Source organism: Ranitomeya imitator, chromosome 6 (assembly GCF_032444005.1).
Source record: "Ranitomeya imitator isolate aRanImi1 chromosome 6, aRanImi1.pri, whole genome shotgun sequence".
Classification (NCBI taxonomy): domain Eukaryota; kingdom Metazoa; phylum Chordata; class Amphibia; order Anura; family Dendrobatidae; genus Ranitomeya; species Ranitomeya imitator.
In genome coordinates, this window is record NC_091287.1 from 94,479,758 (window position 1) to 94,505,924 (window position 26,167).

At 43.7% G+C, this 26,167-nt stretch overlaps 1 protein-coding gene across 3 annotated transcripts in view; it reads right to left on the reverse strand.

Annotated features, from left to right (window-relative positions):
- Window positions 1–26,167, reverse strand: part of LOC138642034 (probable serine carboxypeptidase CPVL) — a 133,790-nt gene that overhangs the window by 49,605 nt on the left and 58,018 nt on the right. For all 3 annotated transcript variants that reach the window (XM_069729928.1, XM_069729925.1, XM_069729927.1), the window contains exons 2-7: window positions 19,956–20,139; window positions 18,896–19,014; window positions 13,650–13,764; window positions 6,634–6,692; window positions 5,121–5,200; window positions 3,280–3,346 (exon numbers count right to left, since the gene is read on the reverse strand). In XM_069729928.1, the coding sequence (XP_069586029.1) occupies window positions 3,280–3,346; window positions 5,121–5,200; window positions 6,634–6,692; window positions 13,650–13,764; window positions 18,896–19,014; window positions 19,956–20,130 (615 nt within the window). In that variant the 5' untranslated portion in view covers window positions 20,131–20,139. The remainder of the gene's footprint in view (window positions 1–3,279; window positions 3,347–5,120; window positions 5,201–6,633; window positions 6,693–13,649; window positions 13,765–18,895; window positions 19,015–19,955; window positions 20,140–26,167) is intronic.

Here is a 26,167-nt window from a genome sequence, read left to right on the forward strand (position 1 = left end):
AACAGGGAAGACAAAGTACGCCTGCGCCGGAGCATGAAGACAAGAAGAGGATGTCATTGTAAGAAGATGGGAGGCCCAGGGCACCCATCGGACCAAACTGCCCCTGGGTGAGTAAATATAACCTCTCATCTTTCAGGATACATCAGGGGCTTATCTACAGCATTACAGAATGCTGTAGATAAGCCCGTGATGCCGGTGGGCTTAGCGCACCTTTGATTTTGGGGGTGACAGGTTCCCTTTAAGAGAAGATCTTGATATAATATAGGGACACCTATTCACAGGATGAGGGGCCCCACTGATCACTGGAATAGGAGGTCCTGAACTTCAATTACTACATACTGAACGACGTCAGTGAGGAGGAGTGATGTCCTAGTTAATTCTGTGCCATGCATCTCCATTCATTTCTATGAGACCCTTAACAGTACATCACTTGGCAGTGTCTCAGGCTCATTAGGTGGGAATACCTTTTTAAATGAACATTTTTCGAGTGACTAACCCAGAGCCAAGCCCAGGAGAGGATCTGAGTAAGGAATACACATTTAGGAAGTTTTAACATTAAAGCTCCAGAAGGGGCAAACACTTCTAAGGCAGCTTATGGAAAGGAGATTCACCCATTTTAATGCCCTTATGAAATGTGAAAATATGCATTTTGTCAGAAGACGACAATGATCACCTCAAATAAGCTTTAAGATTTGCCATGTTAAGTGCCTCTCACTCGAAATCTAAATGTTTGATCAGGTATTTTTTGCCCACCCCAACCTACTGATTCTACCGTGTGTGACTGACAAGTGGGTGTTTTCAAGGGGAAAACAAATGTTCAAATTCTTTAGAGAGGAAGAGTATGTGAACTCTAGTGCCACCTATTGGAAGCAGCAATCCTACAACTGCCACTTCCAGTAGGTGGCACTAGAGTTCAAGTCCTCTTCCTCTCTGGGAAATTAAATACACAATGTTCTCTTTTCAGAGGAGCATGCAAGGTGTTCAAGCCTCATACTGGCAGGCCACTCTCCACAAGGAGAAACCTTATCCCATAGATCCACAGGGAGAAGAGAAAGTCAGTGCCAGACACATCTGGCAGAGGCTAGTCTCTCCTGAAAAAAGTGTACTTTTAGGCCAGCTTCACACTCAGCGTATGAAAATACGGTCTGTATATTACAGCCGTAATACGCTGAAAAGTCCCGAAAATAGTGGTCCGTAGCTCCTCCGTAGGCAGGGTGTGTCAGCGTTTTTTGCGCATGGCATCCTCCGTATGTAATCCGTACTGCGTGTTTTTATCGCAGGCTTGCAAAACCGACATACCGCTATAGAAGGGATCCATGTGTAAAAAAAAAAGAGAAAAAACATACTGAGAGAGATAGAGAGAATAAAATTATATATAAAGTCAGTAGACACATATGTATATATTAATATTTCATTTAGCGCGATATAGCAGAAAGCCGGTAATTCAATTACCGGCTTTTGCTTTCTCCTTCCTAAACCCGACATATGAGACCTGGTTTACATACAGTAAACCATCTCATATCACCATTTTTTTGCATATTCCACACTACTAATAGTAGTGTGTATGCAAAATTTGGCCGTTCTAGCTAGTAAATTAAGGGGTTAAATGGCAGAAAAAATTGGCGTGGGCTCCCGCACAATTTTCTCCACCAGAGTAGTAAAGCCAGTGACTGAGGGCAGATATTAATAGCCTGGAGAGGGTCCACGGTTATTGGCCCCCCCCTGGCTAAAAAACCTGCCCCCAGCCACCCCAGAAAAGGCACATCTGGAAGATGCGACTATCCTGGCACTTGGCCACTCATCCCATTCCCGTGTAGCGGTGGGATATGGGGTAATGAAGGGTTAATGCCACCTTGCTATTGTAAGGTGACATTAAGCCTAATTAATAATGGAGAGGCGTCAATTATGACACCTATCCATTATTAATCCAATACTAGTAAATGGTTAAAAAAATACACAAACACATTAAAATTCATTTTAATGAAATAAAAACAAAGGTTGTTTTAATATTTTATTGAACACCCAATCCAATCACTGAAGACCCTTGTTCTGTAACAAAAAAAATAAACCAACAATATCCTTACCTTCCGCTGATCTGTTAAGTCCAACGATGTAAATCCATCTGAAGGGGTTAAAATATTTTGCAGCCACGAGCTTTGCTAATGCAATGTTGCTCATGTCTGCAAAACCCCGGAGAATGAAGGTAAAGTAGGTCAATGACCTATATTTACCTGCATTTGCGGTGAGGCGCCCTCTGGCTGTTCCTAGATCGTGGGAACTTTCCTAGAAAGCTCCCTGGCTCGAGATCATAAGAGGGCGCCCTCTGCTGGTTGTCCTCATATGAACTCGAGCCAGGGAGCCTTCTAGGAAAATTCCCACGATCTAGGAACAGCCAGCAGAGGGCGCCTCACCGCAAATGCAGGTAAATATAGGTCAATTACCTACTTTATGTACACATTTATTCTACCTATTCTACTGGAAGCTGTCAGTGCGATTTTACTGTACACCGCAATGAATTACCGACTTTTCTCTCTAACACTGCTGCGTATTTCTCGCAAGTCACACTGCTGGTCCGTGTGTGATCCGTATTTTTGGGGCTTCCATAGACTTTCATTGACGTTTTATTTGCGCAATACGGTGACAAACGCAGCATGCTGCGATTTTCTATGGCCGTAGAAAGCCGTATAATACTGATCAGTTTAATACGGCAGATAGGAGCAGGGGCATAGAGAATAATTGTGCCGTATGTTTTGCGAGTTTTACGGATGTAGTTTCTGCGCTCTTACGTCCGTAAAACTCGCAAGTGTGAAGTCGGCCTTAAGATGTATTTATGCAGATGGGTGAAACTGGGTCAAGAGACCTTCACTGATTAACTGAAACTGGGGGGAAGGGAGGGGTAGACTTTGCTCATTTTTTAATTTATTGTTTCATCTAAAACCAGGTCAGTATGAAGGTTCTGTCCTGGTTATAAGGAACAATTATTAGATGTCCTTGTCTGTAGGACTTAGTATTTTTCAGGCAATTGGGCTATTAAATCTGCACATATTTAAAGGGGAAGTTGCTACAGCAGAAAAACTACTAGGATATTGGGTAACATTGCTGCAGCAGTTTTTGGTTCACAAAGGCCTGAAGCAAGAGACAGATTTACTCAGCAATAATGGTCTACATGCTTACTGTACAGGGTAGGCAGCTTCTCATTTCTGTTAGAGCACCACCTATTGGCAAGACAAGCTTACAGACTGGATGCGTTACTATATGGCTCATTCTCAAAATACTCACTTGTCCTGTGGCATAAAAATCATTTTTCTGATATTCTGGGAAGATCTGGAAAAATTGAGTGAGTGCACTAAAAGTGAAAAAAAATAAATTACGAGTTTGTGGACATGACGACCATCCCTTAGTTCAACTAGAATAAATTTTCCACAAATAGTCCAAGATAGCAGACGGTGAAATCAGAAAACTGAGCCTATGCTTAAAACTAAGGGTAGCGCTCCTGCAAGAATCAGTGCCGAGCTGTACTCAGGCAGGAGTTTCTTCCTGAAATACATTTTGTCTAGTGACTGTTCTCATAGCCATGTTTGTTAAGGGAGCATTAACAATGACCAAACCATGCACAGGAGACTAAAGGTACCGTCACACTAGACGATATCGCTAGCGATCCGTGACGTTGCAGCGTCCTGGCTAGCGATATCGTCCAGTGTGACAGGCAGCAGCGATCAGGCCCCTGCTGTGATGTCGCTGGTCGGGGATGAAAGTCCAGAACTATATTTCGTCGCTGGATCTCCCGCTGACATCGCTGAATCGGCGTGTGTGACGGCAATTCAGCGATGTCTTCACTGGTAACTAGGGTAAACATCGGGTTACTAAGCGCAGGGCTGCGCTTAGTAACCCGATGTTTACCCTGGTTACCATCATTAAAGTAAAAAAACAACCACTTCATACTTACCTACCGCTGTCTGTCCCCGGCGCTCTGCTTCTCTGCACTCCTCCTGTACTGGCTGTAAGCACAGCGGCCGGAAAGCAGAGCGGTGACGTCACCGCTCTGCTTTCCGGCTGACCGGCGCTCACAGCCAGAGCAGAGAAGCACAGCGCCGGGGACAGACAGCGTTAGGCAAGTATGAAGTGGTTGTTTTTTTTACTTTAACGATGGTAACCAGGGTAAACATCGGGTTACTAAGCGCGGCCCTGCACTTAGTAACCTGATGTTTACCTTGGTTACCAGCGAAGACATCGCTGAATTGGTGTCACACGCCGATTCAGCGATGTCAGCGACGAAATAAAGTTCTGGACTTTCTTCCCCGACCAGCGACATCACAGCAGGGGCCTGATCGCTGCTGCCTGTCACACTGGACGATATCGCTAGCCAGGACGCTGCAACGTCACGGATCGCTAGCGATATCGTCTAGTGTGACGGTACCTTTATACCCTCTTGCTTTTTAATCCAGCGCCACCAACCTTTGGCTATTAAAACCAGAGCTGGTAATCCAGAACTGCAGATATGGATGGCAAACAAGTAGCTGGGAAGTTGTACTGAACAAGTTGGCAACACTAGGGTTGGACAAGAAGTGAACAGTGGCTCTTGGACTGAACTTGCCTTAGAGATGTATTCCCATCTTCAAGATCCTATCCCAATATGTAGTAATAGCAAATACCTCCAATTAGAAATGTAGTATAGTTCTTCTGATTTACTGTCTTTCCTCATGTGCAGGCATTGCAAGACCACAGGTATCCATGGTTAAGACCACTAGCAACTAGCAAAGTCACTTCATGAGTAGATGCAACTATAGATATTTAAGGTCCTGCACATGAGGAAAGAAAGCAAATCAGGAGAACTATACTAAATTTCTAATTGGAGGTATTTGCCAATATACCCACTACATATTGGGATATGATCTTCGTGATTAATTCTTATTTAATGAGAACATTGATAGTCATCTCTGCAGCAAGGTGAGCAACCACCACAAGGAGTATTTTAATTTTATTTTTTTATTAAAGGCTATTGCCTCTATTTAGGAACTAATCTTTAGATCTTCGAAAACAAAACAGAAAATCACACATCAGATCTGCTGGAAACCTTTAAAATAGCATTTTATCCAATCCCGGAGGTGGAACTTTGTTACCTGTACAAATCTCTGCCGACATCATCCTGATTTACCGCATAACCCTGGTCATCTTTTGTGAAGCTAAAACCAGTTCCAACCTAAAAGTAAGATAAGTTACAAACTATTCGTTAGTATCAGTACGCTTTACTGAGTAAAAAGATACAATGCAGACTGAATAATCTAGGTTTGCCTTCTTAGTTTAGGCTACTTTCACACTAGCGTTTTTCTGCAATATGTCGCAATGCGTAGTTTATGAGAAAAACGCATCCTGCAAAGTTGTTTGCAGGATGCATTTTTGCCCCATAGATTAACATTAGCGACGCATTGACACGTCGCAACCGTTGTGCGACGGTTGCACCGTATTGTGGCAGACCGCCAGGAGCAAAAACGTTACATGTAACGTTTGCTGCCGACGGACTGCTTTTTCCGACCGCGTATGCGCGGCCGTAACTCTGCCCTCACCTCCCAATGGGGCAGCAGATGTGCCGGAAAAATGCATGCGCTGCCTCCGTTGTGCAGCGCATTCACTGCTAGCGTCGGAACCTTGGCCCGACGCACTGTGACGGGCCAAGTCCGACGCTAATGTGAGAATAGCCTTAGGCCCACCAGCTTTATAGGAAAGTAGTCCGTTCCATGCACAGAGCTACAGTGGCTGTCAGTTAGGTAAGAAGTAAAAGACCCTGCTAAACCATCACTGTGCACCCCCCACACCCATTCTTCATCAGTGGGCTACCTAGTGGGCAGACCGCTCCCACAGTAAGGCAATTGCAGATCCTTGTGAAACCTCAACACTTTATATGCTGGGAAACCCCTATTGGAATGGATGGGACTGTAAGACCACCAGCAATACCGGCATCTGCAGGTCAGTACTGCAGCTGTGAAAATGAATCTGGGTTTAAGGCAGTGTGCACACGTTGCTTTATTTTTATAAAAACGCTATAAAACTGCAAAAAGAAAAAAAAAGGCATACAATAAGCATCCCATCATTTAGAATGAATTCTGCATGTTTTGTGCACATGATGCGTTTTTTTCCATGAAAAAACGCATTGCGGTAAAAAACGCAGCATGTTCATTAATTTTGCGGGTTTTTTTTGCAGATTTCTTACTACAAAATGCATTGGGAAGTGTCTGGAAAAAACGCATCAAAATGCACCAAAAACGCATGCAGATTTCTTGCAGAAAATTCAGGTTTTTCTGCGAGAAATCCTGAACGTGTGCACAGCCTTAACCTTTTATACAGAATTTCCAATACATCAAGCCCTATCCTGTGCCATTTATGATTTAGACAAACATCACAGAAGTGTTGACTATCGTCCTAATGCCCATAAGGTGATGGAGAGTGCCAACAGTGTCCATAGTTCGCCCATAAAGAGACTCCTATATAGCAACCACTGCCGTCATCTTTATAAACCATGTTGCTGAGTATATTTAGGTCACTTTTGTATCTATAGTTCTATAAAAATCGGAGCGCTCCCTTAAGAGCCAAAGTTCATTAATTGATTTATGCCCTTAAATAGAATAAATTACTTACAGGGTTATCAATATACAACATGGAATATTTGTTTGTCCAGGCAAACTCCCGATGAACCACTATAAGGACAAAAGAGCAGGAACATGTGGTCATTACTGAACGTGATCATGAATATCCCCAAAGCAGATGTTTCACTACAAATCCCCCTCAGTAGATGAAGCAGTGACCTCCCATAACCACTTGGAGGAAAAAGATTCTTTAGCTATTTATTTACAAGAGGAGGCCTGACCCCCCCCCCCTATAGTCTGCATTGGAGATCCTCCCCCCCTTCCATTTCAGAAGAGTTCATTACTGGATTCTATGTGTAGCCATTCCAGTGTAACCAGCATTAAAACTAACTAAGCCTTCCAAAATTGAAATGAGTGTCAGCAGGATTCCATGCATTAAACTATGTGTGCTTGTAGTTCTTTGAAAGACAAGTCCAATAATACCTTTACATGGCCGGTCTGTTCCTCCATTACTGAGAAATAAGCCTCTTTGCATATCAATACACATACTGAATGCCGATGGTAGATGTGAAGCCTCTGTCACTCCAGCTCTATTCCCGCAGTGTGCCGCCTCCTCCTTGATTGACCGCCTCTATGCAGAGTGACTTCAGGCAGAGTAGCCGTCAAGCAGGCGGTAGAGAGTCACTAGCGCTATTCTCCGGTCAGAGGATTCAGATCAATCAGTCCTCTTGCCTCATTTGCATATTAGCGCAAACACTGGGTTTCTTTTTAAACTGGTCATGTAATGTATTGCTGGACTTTGAAAGAACTACAGATTCATAGATTTGGGTGTGAAATCCCAATCACTAATTCTTTAAGGTTTAATAGAGAAGATAAACCCAAAACGACTACTAGTCAGCAATAGACTACTGGCCTTAGGCTACGAGTCTGCAATCACTGACTGCAGACTTGTGAATCCTCACATGTTCACTGTGTTCTGAGGATTCTCTGGCGCCAGGAGCGGGTGGTCATGTGCCCACATGTGCAATCTGCATCCTTCCAGACACATCGAGTGGGCACACGCTCACATGTATGCAAGTTACATCTTGGGCACATGCCGGCTGCTGAAGTCTGCAGACATGTAGCCCAAGGCCAGACAAACCCCAAGGCTCTTTTTCACTTTTGCGCAAACTCAGTATTTTACAGTAACTAACATTAATGCATTTTTTTTAAAAACTGCATTCCATTCACATGGTGCTTTTTCTTTTTTTTTTTTCTTTACAGAGCATGTGGAGGGGAATCCAATTTGTATTTAGCTGGGCTTGCACTGCTAATTGTAGAAAATCCTGAGAATCTGTGAGCATGACTAAGAGCTTTCAACTAGTGATGAGCGCATATACTTGTTGCTCGAGATTTCCTGAGCACGTTCGGGGGTCCTCCGAGTATTTGTAAGTGCTCAGATTTAGTTTGTTGACGCAGCTGAATGATTTACAGCTGCTAGCCAGCCTGAGTACATGTGGGGGTTGCCTGGTTGCTAGGGAATCCCCACATGTACTCAGGCTGGCTAACAGATGTAAATCATTCAGCTGGGACAAGAAAAACTAAAACTTCGAGCACCAAAAATACTCGGAGGACACCCGAGCGTGCTCAGGAAACCTGAGTAACAAGTATATTCCCTCATCACTACTTCCAACTCAACTCCCTTCTTCTGAGCCGACTGAAAGCCATAAAGTGCAGTTCAAGTTTCATGTGGTAATATATCACCTCAGAAGCCAAGACCAAAATTTAGAGGCACAAACTATTAGTCAGTGAGCTCTGGTATCTGCATCCAGCAGTAATGCAACACAGCCTGTAAAACACTAAGGAAACCAAAGGGCAAAAAAGGTAACTACGGGAATCCAAAAATACACAATACAGATATTCAGAGTTGTCCATGTTTACATCCCTGAAAGATACTGGGCAGCATGGTGGCTCAGTGGTTAGCAGCACTGGGGTCAAGTCCCACCAAGGACAACATCTGCATGTTCTACATGTTTTGTGGATTTCCTCTGGAATGGGAGGAAACCAGAGACCTTGATCGGCATTCTAGAATGAGCCCCAGTGTGGACGGGGATAATAAAGTCTATGAAGTGCCGTGATATGTGATGGTGCTATGAAAAATATTTTAAAAAAAAGGATTAAATGTATATTTTATTTTTCATTTTTAGGTCTGGGGTAGTGGTTTTACCTCATGCCAATATTTTGGTGTGACTTCACTGACCCCTCTTCTGGCTGTGATACTGTATATACACAGCTCACATCTAGTAAAATGGACATAAAAGCTGTTAGCCGGAGTATTACCACAGCAGCGCGTGTTACTTCATATAAGCAGCAGAATCCAACGTAAGGCAAACTGTGTTTAATATATGCAGCTTGAACTGGAACAAAAATAAGAAAGCTTTGACAGTAACTACCGATATAATCTAGTCCATGTAACACATGTCTCTCTGTGAAGGAAACAGCAGCAGAATGATGCAATCAGTGAGAGTCCTCTGACCTTTTTGTACAAACTTTAACAATCACAGCATAGCTGACAAATGAACACTCATAGACATTCAATGCAGACTACAACAGGAATGGAGTTGTTGCATTTAAACTTATTCCAACACCCCCACTCAACAACTGCTTATCCTGTTAGTCCCATTGCAGTTCTGAATTCTTCAAACTTGGCTCTTGACAATGGCTTTGTCAAAACATCTGCTAACATCTTGTCAGATTCACAGTAAACAAACTTTAGAACTTCACGCTCTACTAAGTCACGCAAGTGATGATGTTTAACATCAATGTGCTTTGTTCTTGCACTTATCCTTTCACTGCTGGCGAGCTTGATACATCCTTGGTTGTCCTCATAGATAACAGTTGGTTCAGCTAGTGGTTTGCCGAATTCTTCCAAAAGTTGCTTCAACCAAATTAACTCTTGACTTGCATGAGCAGCTGATGTATATTCTGCTTCTGTAGAAGACAATGCAACTGACACTTGTTTTCTACTGGACCATGAGATTGAAGTGTGTCCTAACTTGAACAAGTAACCACTTGTTGATCTTCGATCACTTGAGTCTCCAGCCCAATCTGCATCTACATATCCTCTGAGAATTAGATCTCCTGATGCAGAAATCTTTAGACTTAACTCTTGGGTTGCCTTAAGATACTGAAGAAGTCTCTTAATTGCATTCCAATCTCTTTGGCGTGGCTTGCTTACACGTCGGCAGAGAATTCCCACTGTGGCTGAGATATCTGGACGGGTTGTGGTTGCTATGTATAGAAGTGCCCCCACTGCTTGTCTGTAACTGTCATTTGTGGGTAGCAGATCTTCTTCTCCTTCCAATTTTAGGTAAGATGGATCCATTGGAGTTGATATGCCTTTGGCTTCTGACATTCCAAACTGGTTTAGAACTGTGGAGATTTTAGAATTTTGATTAAGAAGAAAACTTCCATCTTCCTCTCTCTGGATTTGGATTCCCAAATAGTATGTCACATCTCCAAGGTCCTTGGTCTCGAAATGCTTGTTCAGAATTTGACCTAGTTTTGAAATTTCTCTCTCTTCTTGATGCGCTATTATTACATCATCCACATATAGAATAACATACATCCAATCTTGTGATACACCTTTTGTATACAAACATGGATCCGCTTGAGACCTTTTAAATCCTTCGTCGATTAACACTTTGTTCATCTTAGTGTTCCATGCTCTTGCTGATTGCTTAAGGCCGTAGAGAGATTTTTGCATTCTGCAAACAAGGTTCTCTTTACCCCTTTTAACATAGCCTTCTGGTTGAGTCATGTACAGCTCTTCTTCAATGTCTCCATGTAGAAAGGCTGTTTTGATGTCAAAATGTCTTACTTTCATCTGCTGAACAGCAGCTATGGATAATAAAGTTCTGAATGTAGTTTGCTTGGCAACTGGAGCAAAAGTAGCATCATAATCTTCACCATATTTTTGTGAATATCCTTTTGCGACCAATCTTGCTTTAAAACGGTGAACATTACCTTCGGAGTCATATTTGTTCTTAAAGACCCACTTACATCCAATTGCTTTCTTGCCTTGAGGTAGCTCTGTGAGCTCCCATGTTTTGAGCTTATGAAGGGATTCCATTTCTTCATCAGCAGCTTTTATCCATTTTTTGCTTCTTATGAATAGGCAGTTTTTGCATTTCCTGCCATGACTGTGGCTCTTCTTCTGGAATTGATCTGACCATATAAGAAAGGCGTTTAGCTGGAATTCCTTTATTTGATCTTCCTGATCTTCTGATCTCCTGAGGTTGGCTTGGTTCTTCTGTTTCTTTTTCAGTACTTTCAGAGCATATCCAGACTTCAGTATTTTCTTTGAGATTCTCTTCAATGTCTGGAATCACTGACTGAAATTCTTGTTCCTTAGGTTGAATTATTTGCGTAACCTCATGAAATTTGAGCGATACTGAGTTTTCATCAATCACTACATCTCTGCTGATTGTTACTGTGTTGGTCTGTGGGTGCAGGATTCTGTATCCTTTCTGAGTTTCACTGTACCCCACAAGAACTCCTTCCTTTGCATGAGATTCCCACTTAGAACGTTTTTCTTTGGGAACATGCACAAAAGTTTTGCTTCCGAATATCCTGAGATGCTTCAGGTTGGGCTTCTCACAGTTCCATAGCTCATATGGAGTTTTACTTGTAGCTTTACTTGGCAGTCGATTTTGAAGATAGGTAGCAGTCATGATGGCTTCTCCCCAATATGTTGTAGGTAGGTTTCCATCAAATAGCATACTTCTTCCACTTTCACAAAGAGTTCGGTTCTTTCTCTCTGCTGTGCCATTCTGCTCTGGGTTGTATGGAACGGTTGTCTGGAACACGATTCCATTCTTTTTCAGGATGGTTTGCACTTTACCACTTGTATATTCAGTTCCATTATCTGCTCGCAGTACCTTTGGTATTCTTCCAAATTTGTTAAGAACTGCAGCAAGATATTCTTCAAGTTTCTGTGGAACTTCATCTTTACTTTGAAGTAGGTAAGTAACAGTATATCTGGAATAATCATCAATGAATGTGAGAAAATCTCTTCTTGCTGGGAGTAAGAACACTCATTGGACCACACACATCTGTATGTATCAAATCCAGTATCTGTGCAGATTTAGTAGTGCTTACTTTAGGAAACGATTTTCTGGACATTTTCCCTTTTAGGCAACTTGTGCACTTCATTGTTTGATTACACTGGTTGATTGCAATACCATTTGCAAGTTGAGCTAGTTTCTTTACTGCTTCTGGATCTCTGTGGCCTAGGCGTCTGTGCCACACATGAATACAGTCCTTATGAAAATCTTGTCTAGCACTGTAAACAGTTTCATTGCATTTCAGCTGATAAAGTTCATCTTTGATTTTTCCTTCGGCAAGGGTATGACCCTTCTTTGAAATGATGCATCTGTCATCCTTAAATGTAACTATATTTCCCTGTTGTGCAAGCTTCTTTACAGATAAAAGGTTACTTTCAAGTTTGGGAACATACAGCACGTCTTTAACTGGGATTTTTCTGACTTGTGCTGAGGATTGAACTTGACAATGGAGATAACCATCTCCTATTCCTTCTGATGTCATATAGTGACCATTAGCTAAAATTACCTTTTCAGACTTGCTTTCATCTAGATTAATGAAGAAATCTTTATCACGTGTCATGTGAGCAGTCGCTCCAGAGTCAATACACCAAACATGGTTTGCATATGGGCTTGTGCTGACCCCAAATGCAGTCGCAATACATGCATCTTCCTTCTTTACAGCTGTTTTAACCTTTTGATGACTGTCCTGCTTTTTAAACTGATTCATTCTTGCTTTCCACACTCTGCAGTCTGCTTTAAGGTGACCAGGCTTTTTACAGACAAAACATTCACGAGTTTCCTTTAAATGACTCTGAGCTTTAGAAAAGTACTGTGTCTTTAATGCTGCTTCTGCTTTGCATATATTATTGCTAATAGTCTCTGACTTTCTCTTGTATTCATCTGCAAGTTTCCCTTTCACATATTCTAGTGTGAGTTCATCATCTGGTCTGGCATCTAATGCAGTCACAAGCGTGTCATAACTTTCTGGAAGACCACTTAATAGTAATGCAGCAACATGAAACTCTTTAATTTCTTCACCAATACCCCTTAGGCGCTCCACAATCTCTAGGGTGTTTCTGATATAGTCCTGCATATGCTGGCCATCACTTAATTTAGACTGATACAGCTTTCTCATAAGATATAGCTTATTGCTGAGATTTGACCTTTCATGCACTTTCTGTAATTCTTCCCACATTTTCTTTGCAGTATCACATTTGCATACATGTACAATCTGGTTATCATCTATGCTGAGGGAAATAGTGCTTTGTGCTTTCTGATCAGTCTCTAGCCAATCACCCGGTACTGGGTCAGGCACAGGCTGTTCAATACATTTCCATGTACCCTCTCTTATAAGTAACATCTTTACCTTGAATTTCCAGGAGCTGTAATTGTGATTTGTGAGACTTGGCACTGTGTACTTCACTGCATTCCTTTCTGTAGACATTCTTGTCTCTTGTACCTTTTTTTTTTTTTTTTTTGTTACTGGCCCTTTAAGCTGCGCTGTCCGGTGCTCTGTACACTGCGGTACCTTTGCGTTCCGGTGTCCTTGTATTCCGGGGGTTCCTCTGTGCTGTCTGCGCTTGGCTCGCTGCTTATTCCGGTGACTGGGCTTTTTACCATTTACTTTCCGGTGGCTGGGCCCATAACCTGTTAGCCGGAGTATTACCACAGCAGCGCGTGTTACTTCATATAAGCAGCAGAATCCAACGTAAGGCAAACTGTGTTTAATATATGCAGCTTGAACTGGAACAAAAATAAGAAAGCTTTGACAGTAACTACCGATATAATCTAGTCCATGTAACACATGTCTCTCTGTGAAGGAAACAGCAGCAGAATGATGCAATCAGTGAGAGTCCTCTGACCTTTTTGTACAAACTTTAACAATCACAGCATAGCTGACAAATGAACACTCATAGACATTCAATGCAGACTACAACAGGAATGGAGTTGTTGCATTTAAACTTATTCCAACAAAAGCGCTTACATGTCAGGTTCTTATTCACAACATAAGGTCCATGCTCCACGAAGAGGCCAAACATGGATGAGCTTCCTGGTCCTCCCTGTAGCCAAAGCAAAACTGGGGCAGACTCCGGACTGAGCTATAGGGAGGGGGATACAAGAAGAAAGTTCACAGTAAGGCATGGCGGTGTGTTCTTATTCTTCTGTTGCACCAAAAGAAGCCATTAATTACTATACCATGCTGTAGATGTTTTCTACTGGACAAAAAAAAATATAAAGTAAAACATGATGAATCTAGCAAGAAGAACAGTGTCATTTAACTCTTTTGACCAAGCTCCTTGTTTTGGCTCAAATAATTGCATGTGTGACTCCAGCCAACAACAACTTACCTTTGTGGTACATAAAAGCAGGTGTTTGTATGTCAGTAAAACTATGCACCCACTAACAAAGCAAGTGCGTCTTTAGAATGGAGAGTTGACAAAGCAAATAGCATCAATATCAAGACTTAATAGCATCATGTCGCTATAAGTAGTAAGACATCGCCATCTGCTGCTCAAACTCCATAATGGAGAAAAGGTTCTCAAGTGAATCAATCCCAGAATTCATAACGTTTCAGTCTCACATTTAGACCTTCATCAGACTAAGAATAAAAAAGATAAATAGAACACAAGATCACATGAAGTTGCAAAGCATAACATTATATGGTATACTCGAATATTCCAAAAGTAATAAGGATGAATCCAATATCACTGACAAATCACCAAATAGTCAAACATAATATAGTATAATACATACTATGGAAATTAAGCCATGCGGTCAGTTGTATAACCACACGCTATGGTACCATATAAAAACTAGTGGCTATACAACTGACCACATGGCTTAATTTCCACATGTATGTTATACACTGGCTACCCATTTGCTACAGGGTCCAGTATAAACTCATCTCACCCACAAAGCTCTCCACAGTTCTGCACCGCCTTAGGCTACTTTCACACTTGCGTCAGTACGGGTCTATTGCAATGCATCAGGCTGACATACATTGTGAAAGATTTGAACAGGGGTGGCGGATGCAGTTTTTCAACGCATCCGCTGCCCCATTGTAATGTCCGGGGAGGAGGGGGCCCTCCGTTCTACAAGTGACCCAAGACTAACATCCCTGTAATCCAAACCTCACATCTCTGTCTCCAAGACTTCTCTCGTGCTGCGCCAGCTCTCTGGAATGCTCTTCCCAGACGATCAGACTTTCTTCAAAAAAGCCTACCACATCAACTACTCAGTAAACTACTTTGCCCTGTTCCCTCCTTCCAAGTATTATTTTGAATTTGCACCCTACTATTCATCTGTCTCCACACCCTACATGCACACGATAACTGCACTTGATACTTGACTATTGCACTTATACACACGGGCTGATGACCGGATCATGCAGCTTTATATGAAAATCCCCATTTATTATAATTGCCAGACCTGAAATAACAAGCACTTTTCACCTATTGTGTCCCCCCATTTCCTTGTAGATTGTGAGCTTGTGAGCAGGGACCTCACCCCTAATGTCACTGTTTAAATTGTCTTAGCTTGTACTGAATTTATTGTTTGTACATGTCCCCGCTTAATTGTAAAGTGCTGCAGAATATGTTGGCGCTATATAAATTATATTATATGTTTGATTATTTGGTGATTTATCAGTCAGTGACATTGGATTCATCTTTATTACTTTTGGAATATTCATGTATACCATATAATGTTATGCTTTGCACCTTCGTGTGATCATACAATATATATTCTTTTTGTACCTTATTGTGTGGAAGGCATGTACTGATGCACCGGTTTATTCATTTTCTGTTTTGGTCCTAGTCTGATGAAGGTCTAAATGTAAGACCGAAATGTTATGGATTCTGGGATTGCTTCACTTGAATATACTTTTTTGCTTATCATATGAGTGATGCAATTTTTGATATGTATTGAGGGAGTGGTATCCTTCCCCGAGCACCTACTTGAGTACGGAGTGATGTGTATCCAATTCTTTTTTTATGTGACCACACTGCTGCCGTCACTCCTCGGCACTGCATATGTGAAGGAGTTGTGTGGCAAGTGCTCCACTGGAGCTGAAGACAGTGAAGATTTAAAGTAATTAGAGCAAGGGAAAAGAAATGCAAGTACATCGAATGGAGAGGGACGTGCATGGACAGTATGGAAACACTAGCCGACTCCCCTGTTCTCTCCCCCTTTTTTGGCCGGATGGAGAGGGTGTTGGGGAATGGGTGCAGACAGTATGGAGTGGGGGGGGGGGGGGGAAATGTGTCAGGAGACCATATAGGATGAGAAAAATGTGAGGAGCACAGAATAGAGACTGGGCAGTATGGGGGAGGTAGTATGGAGAGGAGGGGGGATAGTGTGATGCCACAGCAAAGGGACAGTATGCTGATAAGGGGTGGGGGGTGATGAGTGCAGTAGATGCTGAGTAGTATAGGGGGACAGTGAAGATGGGCTCCAGCATGGCAAGGAGAGGGTAATGTGGAGTGTGTCATTTTGAGCAGGGAACACGAGCAGCAATTATTTACTCAGGGACTCCATGTAGGGTAGAATTTTTTTTTATTTTGGAGCATTATAATGACACTGCTATTTAAAGGGAGCCCGTCACCCTTTTACAATTTGAGATAAAAATATGGTGCAATTGTGTATGAGCTCTGCATTACAGCAGTACCTTTCATATCCTCCGATTCCCCACATTTGCTGAGAAAACACCTTTGTAATTTCTCCGTTTTTTAATGTAAATTACCCTGGTTCGGTCTGATGGGTGGGGTCTATTTGCCATCTCCCCCCCCACTCCTCGGCATTTGACGTAAAGAGGCACAGATCCCGTACAGTTTGTGCGTGCGCATTGAATTGGCCCCTAGCGCCTGCACAGCATGCTTTGCCCAACTGTGGTCAAAGCATAAAATCACTATTGCACATACGCCCACATTTTTCATTATGTTTTATGCCCCTTTGGATGGCAAGACTTCCGAGGCACAGAATGTTATGTAAAATTGCGCATGCGTAATAATGATTTTTATGCTTTACCCACTGTTCGGCAAAACTTACTGCGCACGCGAGAGGCCACTTCAATGCACAGGAGCAGGAAAATAACGCCAACGGAGGAAAGTAGAAAAATTAATGCGTAGAGCAAGGCAGGAGATGGGGAGAAATGGTGACTAGGCCCCGCCCAGCGGACCAGGGTAATTTACATAGGAAAACGGAGAGATTACAAAGGTATTTTCTCAGGAAAGGTGGGGAATTGGGGGATATGAAAGGTACTGCTGTAATGCAGAGCTCATGCACAATTGCACCATATGTTTATCTCAAATCGAAAAAAAAAGGGCAACAGGTTCCCTTTAAGGGCTTTGTGTGAGGGATGTGCTGCACGACACCAGAAAAGATGATAGTCTGAAATAAGCTGTGGCTGTTAACGTACTCCTGGGGTCTGGACCAGATTAAGAAAAGACAAACAATGTCATGTATAAAATGTTAGTGATGCTGACTAATTCTCATCACTACAGTGGTTCCTGTATCACCCACATTCAGATGACAAATCGCAACAACTGTCAGTATCTCCTACCATTGTTAGGGACGTACTGGAAGTTGTAGGTTCATGAGATACAAATGTATATTGTCTGACCTGACATTACAGTTGATGTACTGATGGTGGTTGTGATGGTGTGATATGCTATGTGGGTATCATTTTTCTGTATATTTCTATTTTACTTGTTGTCATAGTTTTCTCTTGTAGAAGGAGTTGTTTGCTAATTGATGAATGGTTGTTGCTGCCATCTGATCAGCCCCCACAGTATTGTTTGCTAATATGCTAATGACATATTGAACTAGCTTGTTGAAAGAATAAGCCCCTGCGACCCACCCCACTAAAGGTACAGTCACACTAAGCGACGCTGCAGCGATACCGACAATGATGTCGATCGCTGCAGCGCCGCTGTTTGGTCGCTGGAGAGCTGTCACACAGACAGCTCTCCAGCGACCAACGATCCCAAAGTCCCCGGGTAACCATCGGGTTACTAAGCGCAGGGCCGCGCTTAGTAACCCAATGTTTACCCTGGTTACTGTTGTAAATGTAAAAAAAAAACAAACACTACATACTTACATTCCCGGTGTCTGGTCATGTCCCTCGCCTTCAGCTTCCCACACTGACTGAGCGCCGGCTGTAAAGTACAGCGGTGACGTCACCGCTGTGCTGTACTTTACGGCCAGCGCTCACCAGTCAGTGCGGGAAGCTGACGGCGGGGGACATGACCAGACACCGGGAATGTAAATATGTAGTGTTTTTTTTTACATTTACAATGGTAACCAGGGTAAACATCGGGTTACTAAGTGCGGCCCTGCGCTTAGTAACCCGATGTTTACCCTGGTTACCAGTGAAGACATCGCTGGATCGGCGTCACACACGCCGATTCAGCGATGTCAGCGGGAGATCCAGCGACAAAATAAAGTGCTGGACTTTCCCCAGTGACCAACGATCTCCCAGCTGGGGCCTGACCGTTGGTTGCTGTCACAACGATTTCATTAACGATATCATTGTGTGGCGGTACCTTTACCTGTGAATGAGGAGAGGGACACAGTCCTGTGTGGAATGTGGACACAACAGATGAGTGAGAAGGAAGAGAATATGGGCTACGCCATCCTCTGCTGGATTGTTAGACTTATCCTGTTACTGAACTGCAACTGAACTGCATTTGTGTTCTGGACTATTTTATCCTTTGTGTGGTGGATCATATATGGACCTTTCGTATTTTTGCCTAAATAAAGGTCTTGGAATTGTTTACTATACTCTAGCTCTGTTGATTGTGTGGTATTGGAGAAGGACCCCGTGACAGTGGTCCTAGTGATGTATGCATGTAGTAATGGTAACATGACAATTGCACAACCTGTGTAACGAGGGGGGGGGGGGGGGTTGTGGCAAACATCCTACATATACCACTGTAATCCTCTACAGAGTCCTAAACAGATTAGTAAACCCAAACTAAAAACAAAAAAAACAAAAATTATAAGACTTTTAAGTCCTATCAATGGTCTAATTTTCTAGTGATTGTCCTAGTGAGGTGATATACAGGTGAGCGAGCTGAATAATCCAGTGCCTGCATTTCCACAATACCTGTCAAGTGGCCACATACACCATGGAGTTCTATAGCATTTTGTAGCTGGGGCTTCATTGGCAAGAAAACGTAGAAGTGGAAGAAATGCAGGAGTCAAAATAGAGAAGGCAGATTCCATTCCTACCAGTGCAGGGACAAACCAGAAGAAGAGGTTGCTGTCATAGGTCTGGTTCACGGTGAGGTATCCCGAGTAACTTCTCACATTTGCTCCTGGCAGTTCTCCTACAAGGCTCAACTCCCGAGCTGAAATTAAAGTTATTACTTGTCAGGCAAATATAAGAGAAATCATACAGATCAGAAAACCTATGAGACCTTGTGTTATTCAGATTTACATTGATTGCCATTCATAGTGGTATACATGAATGAGGGGGTGGTGTGACATTACATGGTGGCTGCCTTGAAAGACAGGATTTGTAGGAAGGCCCCTTACTAGTTACTAGATCTTGCTTTTGTGGTCTGCCAAAAAAAAAGAAAAAAAAAAGTGATTAAGGTCTTTCAGTACCAGCTACTTTAAGTTGGACTCCTGGCCTTCATGAAAAAAACATTTGGCCACAAAATTTATTGCATTTGCACCGTGGTCTAGTTTTTGGTGTTTTTCCCCAGTTGCACCTTATTAAGTCATTGTGGGCAGATTAGGCTTTTTGGATTAATTCATCAATTGTGACTTGTTAAAATTGTTGTACACATGTACTGCAGACCTCTGCCTGCAGTGCACACCTGAGTTCTTGCAACATTTTAGCAAAAAACAGACTCAGCAGGGTATGGCACAGTACCACTGCAGCCATCACTGCTGCACGGCAAAGACCTCCAGGAAGCAACAGAGCAGCTGCAGGGAATTTATCAGGTAATAAATGGTTATTTGCCATTTTATGGCTTTTCACCCCTTCAGCCAATTTTTTAATCTCAAACCTTTCATCCGTTTTCTCAGGAATGGTTTGTCATTTGCCACCTTTGATCTTATGTTCTGTGTGTCTAGATGGTTGGCATTGAACAGCAGTCTGGCTCTCGGTGTGAAACTGATGGCACAGCATGCTGGGAGTTGTAGTGTCACAGGTTGGCAACTGCTGGAGCAGCACAATATAGTTAAGAGATTCAGAGTTTGCTCCCATTCTGCTTAACTAATGCCTCCAAAAACACAAGTACTAAATATGGGGAACTCAAGGAAAATGACAATTGTTCCTCACCTTCATCGATCTTCCCACTGTCCAGATAAGGAGTGAGGAATAGAGGATTCCCCGGATCCTTTTTAGTTGGAGGAACCTTCTCTCCATTAATCCGATGACTGAAGAAACTCCTAACATGTCCTGATCCCAGGTTAACCACCACCAACACAAGCGTCAGAAGTCTGAGACCGTCCATTCTGGTTCTCTGGAGGGAAAAACAAAGATGTACTAGAAATGTGATGAATCTGAACCTCACTCAGGACCAAGTGGTTACAACACTTCCATTCAGCATAGATTACGCCTTATTCATACTGTACATTTTGAACCTAAACATAACATGTTTAATGCAACTAATCTGTTATTTAAATTAATTATTTTTTTATGTATTTATTTATTTTTTTTTAAATTACATCAAAGCTGGATGTACCATACTTGGGTGTGGATAAAGATAGTCAATTGCATTAGTTGCCTTTACACAACAGCCAGGAAACCATTTATAAGATTGCAAGAAAAACACATTCAACAAGAACAAGCAGCACCGTCTCAGGGGGCAAATCCTCTTCCATTTAATAGAGCAAAGGCAGAGGAAGCACTTCAAAAGTTAGAGATAAAGAATATGCTTTTAACTCCAAAAGGAAAAACAAAATTATGCATTCCCAATTCTACCAAGTCATTTTCATGAGCATGGAATTAAATCAGGAATGACAAATCAACGTGAGCAGTGGGTGCAGCCGGCCATGGGTTGTAAGCTAGGAGCACTGAGCCAACACTGGTTCATGTGCAGCAGCCACTCAGTCACTACTGCCGGCATGGTGCCAGGCATAGTGGTGTGGGTGTAGATGAGAGCTTCCTTATCCCCAAAACACTGTACATTCCTGCACTGCTATGAGTGCACCTCCTGCTACACTGGTGAAGGGGGTGGCACAGCATAGTTCAACTGCCACCCCACAGGTGTCAAGATGTCCACTACAGCAGTGTTTTTCAACCAGTGTGCCGCGACACATGGTCGGGTGTGCCACGGGGAACGGGCTGTTCTCTGTGCCGACTGTCAAGCTGACAGCCGGCACAGAGAAGCTGCAGCGTGCCGGCTCCCGGAGATCAATTGTACTCGCAGACATCTACCAGCTGCGAGTACAATTCAGGCTCTGACCGCTGGGTCAGAGTGACGCCAGCAGCGTGATCAAGTCATGTGATCACGCTGCTGACGTCACTATCCGGCGCGCAGGAGACAGAAGACACTTGGTGGTAAGTGCTCCTGTGCTGTGGAGCTGAAGACACCGTAGATTCAGCATGGGGTGGGTTTATGGGGAGTATGTGGGGGGATTTATTAAGTGTGGGGGATTTATTCAGTGTGTGGGGGGGATTTATTCAGTGTGGGGGGGGGATTTATTCAGTGTGTACGTGGGGGGGGCTGGAATTTATTTAGCATGTGTGGGGCAGGGTGCATTTATTCTGTGGAAGGGGATGGATTTATTCTATCGGAAGGGCAGTGGATATATTCTGTGGGGGTGAGTGGGGAGATGGGGGTGGACACAGTAGCGAGGGGAAAAATGTGTGCTGACAGTACTGGGAGCAACGGTGATTTGATGTGTGAGGACAGTATGGGGAGTCGGGGGAATGTGTGAGGGGGGAATGTGTGAGGAGGAAATATGGAGAGAGCAAAGGGGTATGTTAGCAGGGGGGGGGGATGTACAGGAGGAGGCTATTAGAAATGTGTGCAGACAGTATGGGGGGATGAAAGTGTGAGTGGACACATAATAGATACTGAGTAGTGTGAGGGTAACAGCCAGGAGGAGACAGTATGCCAAGTAGGAGGAGTGTAATGAAGGGGCACAGTAGAGAGACTGGGCTCTCTATGAGGGACACCGTATGAGAAGGCAGTGTGAAGTATAGAAAAGAGAGAGGGTAGTGTGGATAGCATGTACCATAAGAGGGACAGTGAGGGTCATATTATGTGCTGGGAATAAAGTGAGGGGCAATTATTTACTCAGGGGCTCAGCCTAGGGCAGATATTGTTATTCCGGAGCATTATAATAACACTGCTATCTTTAAGGGTGTTGTGTCGGGATGTGCTGCAGAAGACAGGAGAAGATGGAAGTCTGCAGAAACGAGCTCTGCCGGTGGATGAGAAGAGTCATCATGGCATCTGGACAAGGTGAAGATGAAAAGAAAGAGGCGACTCCACAAACAACGTCATCTATCAGGTACCTGGATGTAAATGTGTTTTTTTTGTGATACTAATTCTCATTTTTATTTGTTAGGAACATTAAAGGGGATGTCCAAGGTTGTGATGAGTCTGCAGTCATACTATGTGACTGCAGACTTCTGAATTCTCACAGTGCACACTGCTATCATAATTCTCTGATGTTGGTGATTTACATACATGCGGTCACATGCTGACTAGACATGTGTGGCCTCATTCAATGAAAATGAATTGACTGAGGCCGGACACGTCTAGTTAGAATGTGGCCAGAAGTATCCAAATCACATACTTGTGCTGTCATGACCGTCCACTCTGGCCACCCGCAAGGGAGAATCCTGAAAGTGTGCAGTGCTTGCGCTGTGAGAATTCAGAAGCCTGCAGTCACATAGAATGACTGCAGACTTTCATCTCAAACCTGGACGCACCATTTTGTGCCATTTTGGTTGGTGGTGTGCCTCGGGATTTTTTAAGTATAAAAAGTGTGCCGCGGCTCAAAAAAGGTTGAAAATCACTGCACTACAGTATAAACAATTAGGTGTAAAAGGTCCCCCCTCCAATGGCCCAAAAAATAAAAATGTCAGTAGCATGGCATATGGTCAGGGCCGGACTGGGACTAAAATTCAGCCCTGGCATTTGAAGTTACACAGGCCCACTTGTCACATGGTGACGTATAATATCTTTGTACACTTTTAGGTTACAAGTAGTGAGGGGAGTGTAACACTATATAACATAATTACAGCTGTATCCAGCATTACAGCTTAGTCCTAATTATTGCTTTTAGTTGCAGCACCAAGAAAAGCCGCTACTTTACCTACATAACTGGATCTCGTAGATAATGAAGGGATTGAGACGACCAAAGCTATGGAACCTCATCCTGATGCTCCATATACTTTGCTTACAGCCACTTTTGGTTCCACTGCGCAGCACGAGACCCGACGACATCAGTAACGTCACCACTTCAGATATTCTGGGTATTGCACGGAGCTCGGCAACTGTTAAGAGCGGTACTGTTACTACTGCCACCGCTCTTCAGAGTCGCTCGGTCTCGCGACACCTCTCCATTACTTACACCATGGATTGATAGCTGACATTATGCAGCTGACCAACCCTAAAAATTATTACACATATCAGAATTAAATGCTCTAATGGCTGAAAAAGTAGTAGAGTTAGCACTATTCCCAGGCGCCATCTACAACGGTAGTCATCCTTGCCTCATCTCCCTGCGAAGCATTTCTATTGTATTTACATGCGCCGATCTCAGGCTGCTAAACGAGTGATCAATACTGAAGTCATTCGCTTGTTTCCCAGCCTTATAACACCAACTGAGAGAATGAAGGGAACAGAACAATCACAATTAGATCAATCTGTCCCCATACAGTATCATGTTAGCAGCACATCTCCAGTTTACACCGGTGATGTGCTGCTGAGAACAAGGATTTCTGTTCCCACAAACAATCCAATCACTGGATGAATAGGCAGCATTTTGCTTGTTTAGTATAATACACCCCATAGTCCTCCATATATTATAATGTGCACCTCAGTCCCCCATATAGTATAATACACTCCTCAGTCCTCCATATAATAATAATAATAATATAAATAAAGATTATTATTATAGCGCCAACATATTCCGCAGCGCTTTACAGTTTAACAGTTTCAAACACAAAAGTCATAAGTAACAACATTAACAATACAATAGTTAAAGCAAAATAAGACGACCCTGCTCGTGAGAGCTTACAATCTACAATGAGGTGGGGGAGATACTCCATATATTAAATTACACTGCAATCCTCCATATAGTATAATACACTCCTCCATATAGTATAATGTACTGCCACAGTCCTCCATATAATAGAATATACTCCTCAGTCCTCCAAATAGTATAATACATTCCTCAGTGCTCCATATAGTATAATGCCCCGCCATTGTCATCCAAGTAGTACAATTCATTTCCCATAGTATAATGCACCTCATAGTTCTTATATTATAATGTATTCCCTTCCCCATAGTCCTCGATACAGTATAATGCAGCCCACATAGTATGATGCCACCCCACAGAATATAATGTAACCCCCGAGAAAATAATGCAGCCCCTGCATATATAATATATGGTAGCCCCCTCAGAGCATAATGCAGCCCCATACAATATGATGTAGCCCCTCCATAGAATACAATGCAGCCCTCATAGTATAATGCAGCTCCCCATAGAATATAATGTAGCCCCCGGAGAATGTAATACAGCCAGCCCCCATAGAATGTAATACAGCCTCCCCAATAGCCCCACAATCCAGTTATCTATCCAGTTAATCCATGATCTTTAAAAAAAAAAATTCCCCTCTCCTCAGGCCCTGCGCTGCTCCTGGCTCCGGTCTCAGCTGCAGTCTGCCCGACACAGCAGGTGCACGATGGTATGATGTCATCGTGCACCCGCAGTGTCAGAGGCAGAGTGGGGAATGATGGGAAAGTGAGTGACAGCGGATGCTCTCCATTGCATTCAACTGTACCGGTGTCTCGTCGGTATAGTTAAATGCGCTGGTGGGGGGGTGGAGAGTTGGCACTGGTGGGGGGGTGAGGGGAGTGTCTGCACTGGCGAGCGGCCCACTACTGCCACAGGCCCTTCTGGCATTTGCCAGAAGTGCCCGATGGCCAGTCCGGCCCTGCATGTGGTCATCCAACCACATGATGGCAGTGTTGGTTACAAATGATGTGGTGCACCTGGGGTCCAGTCGCCACAGAGGTACTATACCGCATCTAATGGTGTATCCACTCTTGCAGGAGCACTACCCAGGACAAACTCACATCCAACACACCAGTTCAGTTGGGGCAAATGGGTATACCCTTAGGGAGGAATGCCTCATCCCAGGCTGGATAGGAATGGGTGTTGGGAGGGGTGGGATAGGTAGAGTAGGGGAGGAGCTAATCAGGGTGGGGGGGGGGGGAGTGAGTGAGAAGGAGGAAGTGGAGGTCTGCAGCTCCTGATGGACAGAACAGAAGAAGTGGAAATGGAGATAGAAAGAAGCTCCCTGAAAGACAGAAGGGGTCCTAGGGGCATGGAAAGTGCAGAAGCAACCTGTGGGGCCCGCATGCAGAATCGGAGGGACCAAGTCACTGTCAGGGGACCAGCCCCAACTTAGTGAGAAACTGAAAGTCTAGCTAAGGAACCGGAGGCTGTGGCTTCTGCAAGAGTCAGTCTCATCCACCCATACTTTGCCAAAATGGCAGCCATAGAGAATCCAGGGGACAGAACATCGCCCGACCAGGTTCATGGCTGCTGACTTGGGACACTGTGGGTAAGGCGCTGGGCAGGAGAAGAGGAAAGCCAGCATAGAGAGATGGCTAAAGGAAGGCATATGAAGGGAGTCCTGAAGGGTGCATCCCAAACTACCTGAGAGTTTGCTGGGCCACAGACCCAAAGAACAGCACACCCAGCTGGGTGCCATAAGGGCGCAAGCGCCGTCTCCTAGTTCACCCCAGAAGCTTTTGCTTCACTTCTGGGGGATGACACCGGGCCAAATGACCACGCGTATGCCTGCCGAGCATGGCGACGCGCTTACCTGTGTGTGCTTTGCCCTCCACAGGCCACACCCCAAACCTGGCCTCATGGTGCCTGCCAGCAAAGGGGGGAGCTGACGATAGGACCCCCGACGCTGCTCCCAGCTCTGGAGCCCTTGCTGTCCTTAAGGTAAACTGCGCAAGTGGCATCCAGGCTAGGTATCCTCTTCTCTCCATGAGTTCCCTTAGGAACAGGAAACCAACTGTGAGAGTGAGAGGGACCGCCCCTTTTATCTCCATAGGGTTTCCTGTTTTTAGGTGTGGATCTCCTCTCTTATGTGGGTGCCGTCATGGCGAAGAGAAGAAAAAAAAAAAAAAGATACAGATAACACCCATCAGAGGAATATAGCAGCCTCACCAGCTAAGGTGCAGGTTCCAGCCTCAAGGTCTGAAGAAGCCCACAACAACCCGCCTTGTTATTCTGCATTAAGAAAAAAAGACTCCAGTTGAGAAGCCGGTGTCAGCGAAGTGTTGTAAT